The sequence below is a fragment of the Tamandua tetradactyla genome, chromosome 20, assembly GCF_023851605.1.
Source record: "Tamandua tetradactyla isolate mTamTet1 chromosome 20, mTamTet1.pri, whole genome shotgun sequence".
Taxonomy (NCBI): domain Eukaryota; kingdom Metazoa; phylum Chordata; class Mammalia; order Pilosa; family Myrmecophagidae; genus Tamandua; species Tamandua tetradactyla.
The window spans coordinates 1,237,690-1,250,514 of record NC_135346.1 but is presented as its reverse complement, the minus strand read 5'-3'; the positions used below and the strand labels follow the sequence as shown (position 1 = coordinate 1,250,514).

The 12,825-nt window shown below is 59.8% G+C and overlaps 1 protein-coding gene across 3 annotated transcripts in view; it reads right to left on the bottom strand.

Annotated features, from left to right (window-relative positions):
• Window positions 1-416, bottom strand: part of TBC1D9B (TBC1 domain family member 9B) — a 75,550-nt gene extending 75,134 nt beyond the window's left edge. For 2 of the 3 annotated variants that reach the window (XM_077138207.1, XM_077138208.1), the window contains exon 1: window positions 231-415. In XM_077138207.1, coding sequence (XP_076994322.1) covers window positions 231-348 — 118 coding nt within the window. In that variant the 5' untranslated portion in view covers window positions 349-415. Of the gene's footprint in view, window positions 1-230 lie in introns of all 3 variants that reach the window. The other variant, XM_077138209.1, reaches the window with a different exon arrangement.
• Between the last annotated feature and the right edge of the window lie 12,409 nt (window positions 417-12,825).

The window sequence follows — 12,825 nt, the reverse complement described above, 5'->3', positions numbered from 1 at the left end:
GTGGGGAAACTGAGGCGCGGAGGCGGAGGGCAGGGACACTCGCTAACCCGCAGCCCGGACATCACCCTCCGGGCTGGCAGTCGCTCCGGCCTCGGCCACGCCCCGGGTAGGCCCCACTCACCGAGCCCCTAGTCGGGCCGGCCCGGGACCAGCGCCAAGGCCCTGCGCCAGGCTCCGCGAGGGGGACCCCCGCCCAGGCCCCGCCCCCGGCCCACGCCCGCAGCCCTCACCCGTGAGGCCGCCTCCCTTGCCGTGGCCGCGGCGCCGCTGCAGCAGGAAGAAAGGGTTGGCGCGCTCCGTCGCCCACAGCGCGTGGGCCACCAGCACCTCCTCAGGGCGCAGCCACATCGCGGGCGCGCGGGGCCAGGCAGGGCCCAGGCGGAAGCGCCGCGGCCCGGGAGCCCAGAAGCAGGGGTAAATTGGAGTGAGACGAGAGAAGCCGAAGTGAGCCGAGAGAAGCCGGAGTGAGGCGAGAGAAGCCGAGAGAAGCCGAGGGGAGCCGAGGGGAGCCGTGAGAAGGGGACGGGCGGGGCCGAGCGGAGACGACGGAAGCCGAGGAGAGCGGAGGGGACAGGACGGGCTGAACCGAACGAAGCCGAGAGGAGCCGAGGGGAGGGGGTGGGGGAGGAAAGGGGCGGGGTCGAAGAAGGCCGAGTAGAGCCGAGGGGAGGGCGTGGGCAGGGCCGAGCGGAGCCGAGCGGAGCCGAGGGGAGCCAAGGGGGCGGGCAAGCCGAGCAGAGCCGAGCGCAGCCGAGGGGAGCCAAGAGGAATCAAGGGCAGCCGACTGGATTCGAGAGGAACCGAGGAGACGGGATGGGCTGGGCCGAGGAGCAAGGGAGAACCGAGGAGACCCGAGGGGGTGGGGCGGGCGGGGCCGAGCAGAGCCGAGCGGAGCGAAGAGAGGGGAAGGCGTCGCCGAACGGAGCGGAGGGGAGCCGAAAGGAGGGGGCGGGCGGGCTGAGCGGAGCCGATGGGAGGGGAGGGCGGGGCAGATGGGCTGTGGGCGGGGCCTAGGGGCGGTGAGTCGAAGGCCTGGGGGCGGGGCCGAGGAGTCGAAGGCCTGGGGGCGGGGCCGAGGGGCGGGGAGTCGAGCCAAGGGTTGCTGCGGGTAGGGCCCCCGGCGGGGCAGGGGCGAGGGGCTGAGGGTGATTGTGCAGAGGCGGGCATACCTCACCTAGCAACCTTCCGGGAGCCTGGGCCTGTATCTGAGCCTGAGTCCTGAGCCTGAGCCTGAGCCTGAGCCCGAGTCCCGAGTCCAGGGCCCCGGGCCTGAGTCCCGAGTCCCGAGTCCCGAGTCCCGAGCCCCGAGCCCCGAGCCCCGAGCCCCGAGCCCCGAGTCCCGAGTCCCGAGTCCCGAGTCCCGAGTCCTGAGCCTGGGCCTGAGTCCCGGGTCCCGAGCCCCGAGCCCCGAGTCCCGAGTCCCGAGTCCCGAGTCCTGAGCCTGGGCCTGAGTCCCGGGTCCCGAGCCCCGAGCCCCGAGTCCCGAGTCCCGAGTCCTGAGCCTGGGCCTGAGTCCCGAGTCCCGAGCCCCGAGCCCCGAACCCCGAGTCCCGAGTCCGGAGTCCTGAGCCTGGGCCTGAGTCCCGGGTCCCGAGCCCCGAGGCCCGAGGCCCGAGTCCGGAGTCCCGGGTCCCGAGTCCCGAGTCCTGAGCCTGGGCCTGAGTCCCGAGTCCCGAGCCCCGAGTCCCGAGTCCCGAGTCCTGAGCCTGGGCCTGAGTCCCGGGTCCCGAGCCCCGAGCCCCGAGCCCCGAGTCCCGAGCCCCGAGCCCCGAGTCCCGAGTCCCGAGTCCTGAGCCTGGGCCTGAGTCCCGGGTCCCGAGTCCCGAGTCCCGAGTCCTGAGCCTGGGCCTGAGTCCCGAGTCCCGAGCCCCGAGTCCCGAGTCCCGAGTCCCGAGTCCTGAGCCTGGTGGGCCTGAGTCCCGGGTCCCGAGTCCCGAGTCCCGAGTCCTGAGCCTGGGCCTGAGTCCCGAGCCCCGAGCCCCGAGTCCCGAGTCCCGAGTCCTGAGCCTGGGCCTGAGTCCCGGGTCCCGAGCCCCGAGCCCCGAGCCCCGAGTCCCGAGTCCCGAGTCCTGAGCCTGGGCCTGAGTCCCGGGTCCCGAGTCCCGAGTCCCGAGTCCTGAGCCTGGGCCTGAGTCCCGAGTCCCGAGCCCCGAGTCCCGAGTCCCGAGTCCCGAGTCCTGAGCCTGGGCCTGAGTCCCGGGTCCCGAGCCCCGAGCCCCGAGCCCCGAGTCCCGAGCCCCGAGTCCCGAGTCCTGAGCCTGGGCCTGAGTCCCGGGTCCCGAGTCCCGAGTCCCGAGTCCTGAGCCTGGGCCTGAGTCCCGAGTCCCGAGCCCCGAGCCCCGAACCCCGAGTCCCGAGTCCCGAGTCCGGAGTCCTGAGCCTGGGCCTGAGTCCCGGGTCCCGAGCCCCGAGGCCCGAGGCCCGAGTCCGGAGTCCCGAGCCCCGAGCCCCGAGCCCCGAGTCCCGAGTCCCGAGTCCTGAGCCTGGTGGGCCTGAGTCCCGGGTCCCGAGCCCCGAGTCCTGAGCCTGGGCCTGAGTCCCGGGTCCCGAGCCCCGAAGCCCGAGGCCCGAGGCCCGAGTCCCGAGTCCCGAGTCCTGAGCCTGGGCCTGAGTCCCGAGCCCCGAGCCCCGAGCCCCGAGCCCCGAGCCCCGAGTCCCGAGTCCCGAGTCCTGAGCCTGGGCCTGAGTCCCGAGCCCCGAGCCCCGAGCCCCGAGTCCCGACTCCTGAGTCCCGAGTCCTGAGCCTGGGCCTGAGTCCCGGGTCCCGAGCCCCGAGCCCCGAGCCCCGAGCCCCGAGCCCCGAGTCCCGAGTCCCGAGTCCTGAGCCTGGGCCTGAGTCCCGGGTCCCGAGCCCCGAGCCCCGAGTCCCGAGTCCCGAGTCCTGAGCCTGGGCCTGAGTCCCGGGTCCCGAGCCCCGAGCCCCGAGCCCCGAGCCCCGAGCCCCGAGTCCCGAGTCCCGAGCCTGGGCCTGAGTCCCGAGTCCCGAGTCCCGAGTCCGGGCCTGGGCCTAAATCCTTAGCCTGCGCCTGAGCATGATTCCACACGTGTCCACACATACCCCCGCCCCCCCCCCCCCCCCCCCCCCCCCCCCCCGAGCCCCCGGCCGCAGGCCTTATCTCGTGGGCCAGCCAGGGTCTGGGTCTAGAGAAACCAGGCCTATGGGCTGTGTGGAGAGCAGGAACTCTGGTGTTTCATGAAAACCTGTCCAGAGTTCATGGAATGGCTGGAGAGATGGCATCTGGAGGTACACTTTTGGCAGGTGGTGGACCTTGCCAAATGTCCAGGCAATGGCAGGGCTTGGGAAAGGGTGAGATGACAGGCCCTCAGGCTCAGGCTCGAGAACCCAGGAGATGAGGGCAGGCTGTGAGGTTCTGGGAGTCAGTGGTGCTCCCTTGCCTGACAGGTGGGGACGCTGAGGCAGGGCAGCCTCAGGACACCTGGAAGGTGTCTTCTGCCTGGAGCTGGCCCATAGGGCAGGGTCCCTCACGGTCCAAACACCGGCGTTTCTGAGTAAGGGGAGCTGCTAATAGTGACATCTGGGGCAGCTGGCCTGAACCAGGATTGTCCGAGCCCTTAGCAGGCACCCTGATGGTTCAGCCATAAGGAAGTGCTGAGAAATATCACTAGCTACTGAGTCATTAGCCTTCTACCGTTCGGATATATTGTGATGTCAGTAGAAGCAATTATCTACAACTGCTGTAACTCACCGACCTGGAACGCAGATGCCTTGTTTCTTTAAGGCTGCTGCTGTGTGTGTTTGTTTGTTTTTTTGGTGCATGGTCTGGGAATTGAACCCTGGTCTCCCTCGTGGAAGGCGCGAACTCTACCACTGAGCCACTGCTGTTGTGTTTGAGGCTGCACAATCTTCACCCTGTAACTACACAGTGACAAGCCAACTTGTGATTAGCCTAGCTGGTATCCCCTGATCTTGTTTTGTACCCTTGGAGGTGGTGTCCTTGCATGCAGGCCCCTGAAGTCTACTGCTCCTGCACCTGTCCCCTAATGATTATTAATCAGTCAAGAACCGACCACCTTGCTCATTAGTCTAAGCTTGCCCGCCTCTATTTGAATACTATAGAGCACCCAAAGTGTCTCCTGTTTAAGGAGACAGATTTATGGCCCACAGATCTTCTGATCTTCCTTTTTTGCAATTAGCAATAAACTCTCATCTCCAAATCCCAGTGTTTACTGATTGACACTGTGTGCTTCCGGCAGGGACTCACTTTTGAGCCACCACCCCTAGGAGGACCTCGCAGGAAGACACAGGCAGGGACACCTCAGATCATCCTCAGAGGCTGCAGCTGGTGTTGACTTGGATTGCTGTCATTTGCATCCAAGAGTCCTAATGTGATAGATGTAGGTATAAAATCGTGCTTACAAAGTAAAATCATTACTTTCTCCTCCACGTGGGACATGACATCCAGGGGTGAAAGTCTCCCTGGCAATGTGGGACATGACTCCCAGGAATGAGACTGGCCCTGGCGCTGTGGGATCAACAATACCTTCCTGACCAAAAGGAGGAAAAGAAGTGTAACAAGTATACGTGACTGAGAGAGTTCAAATAGAGTGGAGAGGCTACGCTGGAGGTCACTCTAACTCAAGCTTCAGTTAGCCCTTGCCACCTAACATAATCTGCCAACCCCCAACCAAAACCATTCTGGCCAATCCTAAAGAACGCCTAGGGCAGTACATGATTCCACAAGGGTTCCATGCACTAGAGTAACTTTCCAGAAACCTACAACCTTCAAATGGGTCCCTGGACCAGGTAAGTCCTGAAACCCAGAGGGCCCAGCCTCTCCAGAACATCAGCTAGTTCCATCACCCCACCCTATATTATCAACAGTCCCTTCCAACATGAGAAAGTTAGCATGGGCAGAGACCAAATACCCCTAAAGAGTGGGAGAAATATCAGAGGAGGAGAAGGAGGAGTTATACACAGAAGATAGGATTTAACAAATGAGGACGACTGCTGAGTCATTATATTGGTACTTCTTTAAGTCTTCAATGTTTTGGAGCAGCTACAAGGAAAAACCTGAAGTTGTGGAACTGTAACCCATACCAAATTCTGAAATCTATTCTACAACTACTTGTTACAATATACTTTGACATGTACTGGTTTTTTCTACATGTTATTTTTCACAATAAAAAATGTTTAAAAAAATGGTGCTTACCCCATAAAGGATAGGTCAAGTCTACTTAAAATTTAGGCCTGAGAGTCACCCCCAAGAGAGCCTCTTTTGTTGCTCAGATGTGGCCTCTCTCCAGCCAACATGACGAGCAGTCTCACCACCCTCCCCTTCTCTGCGTGGGACATGACTCCCAGGGGTGTGGACCTTCCTGGCAACATCAGACAGAGATCCTGGAATGAGCTGAGACTCAGCATCAAGGGACTGAAAAAAACCCTAGAATGCGCTGAGAATTAACATCAAGGGATTGAGAGAATCTTCTCGACCAAAGGGGGAAGAGTGAAATGAGACAAAGTGTCAATGGCTGAGATTCCAAACAGAGTTGAGAGGTTATCCTGGAGGTTATTCTTACGCATTAAGTAGATATCACCTTGTTGTTCAAGATGTAGTGGAGAGGCTGGAGGGAACTGCCCTGAAAATGTGGAGCTGTGTTCCAGTAGCCATGTTTCGTGATGATGATTGAACAATGATACAGCTGTCACAGTGTGACTCGGTGAATGTGAAAACCTTGTGTCTGATGCTCCTTTTAGCTACTATATCAACAGAAGAGTAGAACATATGGGATAAAAATAAATAATAGGGGGAACAAATGTTAAAATAAATTTAGTTTGAAATGCTAGTGGTAAATGAAAGCAAGGGGTAAGGGGTATGGTATGTATACTTTTTTTTTCTCTGTTATCGTTTTATTTCTTTTTCTGTTGTCTTTTTATTTCTTTTTCTAAATTGATGCAAATGTTCTAAGAAATGATGAATATGCAACTATGTGATCTTATTAAGAATTACTGATTGTATATGTAGAATGGAATGATATCTTAATGTTTTAATTTTTTTTAATTAATAAAAAAAGTTAAACTCCCCCCCCCCAAAAAAAAGGGGAAAAAAATGGTGCTTACTGGGTTGACAGCCATCCATGGTGTTCAGAAATGTTGCTTGAGATTCCGAATCAACCTTCACTATCCAGAGACTAGTTTTCTTTAAGACCTAGAAACTTAAACTGGCTTTGTGCTCTCAAAGAAATCTACTTGGAGAACTTGCCCGGTACATGTTCACAGCCTGAGGGAAGGGTTGTCTTGTTCCTTCATTCCAGTGATTCGCACACTTTAGGGGGCCTGAATATCAGAGTGCAAAGTGGGGACCAGGACACTGGGTGTGACCGGACTCCCAGCTCCCTCGCACCCTCACTGGAGTGCAGCCAGGCGGGGCACCCTCTGGGGGCTCCTTAAACTGCAGCTGACTGAGACCCACCCAGAGGATGTGCCTTCGTGGCCAGTCCCGCCTGCTGCTGTTCCTGCTGCCCTACAGAGCACCCTCTGGAAACGAAAGAAGGACATTGATTGAGCACAGGATGTGCTCAACCTACCTTTTCTCCTTTATTTTGAAACTGATGTATAATTCACATACTATAAAACTCACTCTTAAAAAGTGCACAATTTAGTGGTTTTGTTATATTCATAAGGTTGTACAATCACTTGGCCATCTAAATCCAGAACATCCCATTACCCCCAAAAGAAATCCCTTCCCATTAACACTTGCTCTGCATTTCTCCCCCACCGCAGCCCCTGGCAACCCTCTTCTACATTCTGTCTCTGTGGATTTGTCTACTCTGGAGATTTCACATGAATGGCATCATACACTATGGGATCTTTTGTGTCTGGCCTCTTTCACTCAGCATAATATTTTCATGGTTCATCCATTTTGTGGCACCTGTTGGCTAAGTAAAACTCCATTGCATAGATATGCCACATTTTACATTTTATTTATCCACTGATCAGTTAACAGGCATTTGGATACTTCTTCCATTTTTGGACAATTATGAAGAAAGTTGCTATGAAATTCATATACATGTCTTTGTGTGAACACGGTTTCAATTCTCTTGGCTATATACCTAGGGGCGGAACTGCTGAGTCATATGGTAACTGTTCAACTTTTTGAGGAACTATCGAACTGTTCTCCAAAGTGACACATTCCATTAGCGATATAGGAGGGCTCCAGTTTTCCACATTTGCATGTCCAAATTAGCATTTCCCTAGTAACTGGTGATGTCGAGCATCTTTTCAAGGGCTTGTTGGTCATTTGTACATCTTCTTTGGAGGACTGTCTATTCAAATCCTTTGCCCCTTTAAAGACTGGGTTGTATTTTATTGTTGAATTGTAAGAATTCTTTATATATTCCAATATATGACATTATCAGATATACGACATTAAGCCTCCTTCTTGGATTATTTTACACTTCATCCCCATACAACCCCCATGAGGTAGGCATTTTATGATCCCTACTTTAGAGACGATAACACGGAAACCCAGCAGGTGAACTGACTTGCCAAATTCAACTCGTAAGTGGCAGAGGCAGCACCACCCCCGGATGTGCCTGATCCCAGCTCTTCTTGTGTGCACTGGGTGTTGCTGCTTCTGCCCCCCACACCCGCTTGCTGTGGGCACCTGACTCTCCTGTGGGAGCCATGCTTTAGGAGCACCAGCTCCTGTCCTTCAGGTCAAGTGGCCCGTGCCCCTGGGCTACAGGGGGGCAGTCCAAACTGGCTAAGGTGGCTATGACCACAGGGGTTGGCTCAGTGTTGGCTGTGTACCCCCAACCAAGCCATCCAGGGTCTGGGGGTGCTGACCCAGGCCCGCCTGGTGGAAGGAGACCAGCCTCAAGCTGATGGTGCCTTCCCCTGAGCCTGGGCATGGCGCTCACCGGGAAGCCGCCGTGGGGGAAGGGGCCTGGTGTCCATGCTCCTGAGGACGCCTGTGCGGCTGGGCAGCCGAACCCTGTGAGCCAGCACTTCCCCCTTCTGCTTAAGCTGCTTTGGGCTGGGTTTTCTGTGACTCCCAACCGAGAGTCCTGAGTGATGTAGGTGACCAAACGTGGGACCCGAACAGCTTTTTCCATAGGTTTTTATTGAAATGGTTACATGAGCAAAGCCTGTACATATAGGTTACACTACTGGCATACAGGCGTAGGCACACAGGTGCACTACTGAGTTACACTTACATCGGCCTAGGAGCTGTGCTGCCCAGAAAGACTTCAGAGGGCTTGTAAGATCTGATGGTCAGGAAGTCAGCTCATGGTCTATTTGCAGGTGTTCTGTGTTCTAGACAAAGCAACGCCCCCCCCCCCGTGCCCCCCCCAGGATGCTAATTATCTCTTTTGCTTCTTGAGTATTTGATGTGTGTTCTTTCTGGTACAAACCGTCCAATGGTGGATTGAAATTCAAGTGCATAGTTTCCTTCTCATTCCCCCAGGTGGAGGATAAGTCATTTGCCACATTTAGGGATATCTCACGTTCCCCCTCCCCCCCAAGTTTACCTGTGCTATACTTAGAAAAATAGTTTTGTATGCCCTCCTCTGAGATGCGGTGCATAGTTAGCAGTGATCCGGAATGAGAGCTCTTGGAATGACCCATGTATGAAAGGGGTGATGTGAATGCTGTGCAGAGTAGAAAAACCCGGGGGAGGCCAATGGGGGGCGCCCTGCGGTTGGCGCCCCTCCCCTGCAAAAACCGCTTTTCCCCAAACCCCAAACAGCCCTTCAGGCCGGGTCTCAGCCCCACCCCTGCGGCACACCGGGTGGGCTTCCTCAGCCGCTGCCCCTCTGGGAGGGAGGCCTGGCGGCCCTCTGCGGCCCGAGGGCAGCTCCGGGGGGCCCGCCCCAGGCAGGGGGCAGCCGGATCAGCTCAGGCTGCACCCCTAGGGCGTGGGGGCTCGGAGCCGGGCCAGCCCCGGTGCCCGGGCCCGCAGCGGCCGGGCTCTACCTGCTTAGTTGTGGGGGCCGACCCGACGGGCTCGTGCAGGGCTCTCCGCAAAGGGCTGCGCACGCGTCACCTGCAGCTCCGCAGCCCGGCGGGGACTCGCGGGCGAGACAGCGGCGCGGCGTGGAGCTGTCCCCGCCCCAGCTCGCCGCCTCCGGACCGCCATCCCCGCAGCGGCCCCGAGTCCGCCCCGTCCTGCTCCATCCGGGGCTCGCGGCGTGAGCTCGGGCGAAGTACAGGACGCGGGCCGCGGACGCGCGGGGTCGGGGGCCGAGCCACGCCTGGGCACGGAGGAGCGCCCTGCGGGAGGAGCACCCTTTCTCTCGAGACGCTCCCGAGTCCGAGCTGCGTTTCGGGGACCTCCCAGGACACCGTGGGAAAGGGGCTGAGCCTCCCCCAAGGGTGCCACCGCCACCAGGGTCTGCCGATCCCAACCGCGGCGGCCGCGCTATGCCTCAGCGCCCGGCAGCTGGGGGCACAGGAGTGGGGGCGGCGGGTGGCCCCTCTGCGGGGCGGTCTCATTCCCTGGACACTGGCCGCCGACTCGCCCTCTCCGCAGGGCGAAAGGAGGACGTGGCATCGCTCTGGGCGACCCGCCAAGCAGACCAAAGGGAAGGCGGAAGCCGAGGCGAGCACCCGGGGGGCTTGATCTAAAGCCGCGGGCGCCGGCCACCCCCGGACCGTGCTTACCGTGCCCCTCCCTGGCACTTCTGCCCGTGCCTAAGCGCCCAGCTCCCCGGGGACCTGAGCCCTTTGGGTGCACTGTCACCGGGATAGGGCCCAGCGGCCGGCCGGCCCCGCCCGGCGCGTGCTCGGGAGCGCGCGCCTTTCCCGGGCTGCCCCGATCTCCCCGCGGCCCCGCGGACGCCGCCTCGGCGGGTGTGGGAGGCCGGGCGCTGAGCACGCAGCCTCCGAGGAGTCCCCGCCTACCCGACCGCTCCGTGGGCACCCGCCCTCCGCGAGGCCACCTCTGGGTCCCCTGCCCACCCTTGTGGCTCCCGGCCTAGGAGCGCAGTGCGGGTTGCGGCCGGCGCCCATGGCCGCCGCCAGTCTGTCCCGGCAGCAGCGTCCCGGCCCCCCGCCGCAGAGCTCGGCCTCTTCCCGCTGCCCTCAGCCCGCGGCCCGCTTAATGGACGCCGAAACACCCTAGCTCCTAGGGGGATCCATGCTTGGCACACAGGGAGAACTTCGCAAAGGCCCTTCAGCAGAGTTAACTTCATAATTCTTCTTTTTCCTTCAAATTCTACTTCCCGAAAATCCGTGGTTTTATTTCCTGGCTCTTCTGAGCAGCACCCACTTGTCCCGGGGACACTGGCTGTGAGTCCAACCTCATTCTCATGTACTCCTGTTCCTAAGTAATGCAAACGGTTAACAGCAAGGTAACGCTTTTGGCTTTTCTTCATTAGATCAATGGAAGAACTGAATGGGAAGGACAAGATATAGTTGAGCCGAGCTTATAAAGCCGTAAGGAGTGGAGATTCAGCGAATCGCAGCGACCTCACTGGGTTCAAACCCGGCCCGGGGGCCTTCGGCAGGGATGCCGGTGCTCTACCCCAGCAGGTCTACAGAAGCAGGGCTTGGCCTGGGGCAGGTTTCGGGGAGCCGCCTGTGCCCGCCCTTCCTGGCCCGTTCTCGGGGGTTCCTCCCTTAGGAAGCAGAAAATCACCCAGCTGCAAGTACTGACCTTTTCAGGGTCATGACCCAATTCCCAACGGTGCTCCAGACCCCGCTCAGCAGCTCGGCCGTGCTGGCCTGTCCCTCGGCCAACCCACCGCCCCACGGTTTGGTGAAGGCGGGAGTGGGGCTGGGGGGTACTTGAATGGGTGGCTGCAGGGACTAGAGACGGGCCCAGCTCAGAGCTGTCCACCCAAGGAACTGCGACCAGCGGTAGAACACTGCAAACCCAGCAGCTGGCCAGGACAAAGTGGCCTGCTTCTCTGCCTCTTCCTTTCTTCAAATTGCCTGCCCCACCCCGCAAGAAAATGGTCAGAAGTTCTCGTGCACTTCCTACCTAACAAGTACCACGCCGAGGCTTGCGACACTGGACATGCTAAAATGTTGGGAAGAAACACCTCTCTGTGCTCTGGATCCCAGGGCCAGAAACTCTGCTCCTCAAACCTCAAGATCTCACAGAGCTCCAGCGCAAACAGCCCCTGCTGTGCCCGCCTGCTCCGTGGGTCTCCGGGGTGGCTAGTCTAGGGCTTCCCTGCAGCCCAGCTGTTAGCAAAGCAACAGCTGCTACTTGGGCTAAATAATGTCATCCTCTCTATCCTGAAACACATATCCTTCGTGGAGAAGTTGGCATCTCTCCTAACAAAAAGAAGAGGGTGTGCTCTATGTAAGCAGAGAAGTGGCCCTGAATTTCCAGAAAAGGGTGTCAGACTGGAATCTGAGGCACTGCTCTGACAAAGGGCCTGTAACAGACCTCTTCCTGGTTATTGTATGGTGACTGTGCCCCAGATTTCCCAGAAGTTCCAATATCATATAAATAGATTTTAGGGGCCTGAATTTTTTATTTTCTTTCAAGCAAGTTTATCCTTTTTGTGAAGAAACTGTCTAGAGTGAAATGTAAGGCAGGTGCCTTGGTGAGACTGCACAAATCAGAAGAAACTTCGATGGATCTGAGCTTTGTTTCAGGAACACCAGGTGGCTGTGCGCAGCCAGGTGGGACCCGGACGTGGGCGGCCTCCCTGAGCCGACAGGCCGAGGCCGGTGCCTGGGGGGCCGGTGGGGGCCCAGCCTCCCTATGGGGCGGCCCCTGCGAGCCCTGGGGCACTGGCACTCTGAACCCGGCTCTCTTGAAACAGTTTATCAAAAATATTTTTATAGTACAAAGACTATAAAAAGGAAAAAAAAACCCAAACCAAAACAAAGCCCTTAGTAAAAGGCGAAAAGAAGACGCTGCACAGACCTTAAAAATCTGCACTGTTCCAGCCTCAAATGGTGAGAACTAAAACGCTGCTGCCCCCAGCGCACTCCTCACGCGGCGCAGGGTCCTGGTGTGGGGGGCGCTGCAGGTGCTCCCCGCACGTGTGCGTGCCGTGCCAGGAAAACCTCAGCGCAGGGGACTCGCGGGCCCGCCCTAAGCCTCGTCTGCGCGCACACTGGGGTGGGAGCGCGAGTTGGGCCTCCGCCGCGGGGAGGGGGCGGCTGTGCGGGGGGATCCGGCATGGCAGCGGTCCTGCAAGGCGTTTCTCCCCGGGGGACCTGCTGCCCCTCCCGCTGGGTGGGGGACCAGGGCCCTGGTCCGTGCCCCGGGCCTTCGTCCATCCCAGGCCGAGGCTGGTGGAGAGTTCTGGAGGGCACCCGCCGCTGAAGAGGGGCGCCTGGAGGGCACCGCGAGGAGGCGGCCTGGTCTTCCGGAGAGGGTGGTCAGTTCCGTTTCCATCTTCGCATCCGCCGACCACGGCCGTGGGCTTCGGGGGCGCGGGGCGAGCTCCCTGCAGACAGCACTGCGGAGCAGCGCGGCACACAGCTGCGGGAACGCGTCGGGGCCCGCGCACAGGCCCCCCTGCACACGCCCCCCCCCCCACAGGCCCCCCAAGCACGGTCCCTCCGCACAGATCCCCCCAGCACAGGCCCCCTGCGCACGGTCCCTCCTCCGCACGGCCCACCCTCGCACACGCCCCCCGCGCACTGTCCCTCCTCCGCACGGATCCCCCCAGCACAGGCCCCCGCGCATGGTCCCTCCTCTGCACGGATCCCCCCCCCCCCCCCGCACAGGCCACTCCGCGCACAGCCCACCCCCACGCAGGCTCCCTCCCCGCACAGGCTCCCAGCGCACGCCCGCCCGCCCCCCCCCCCCCCCCGCCACAAGCTCCCGCGCACAGGCCCCGCGCCCCCGCCAGTGCACCCAGAGGCCCGGGGCGGTGCCGAGAGGGGCGGGGGCA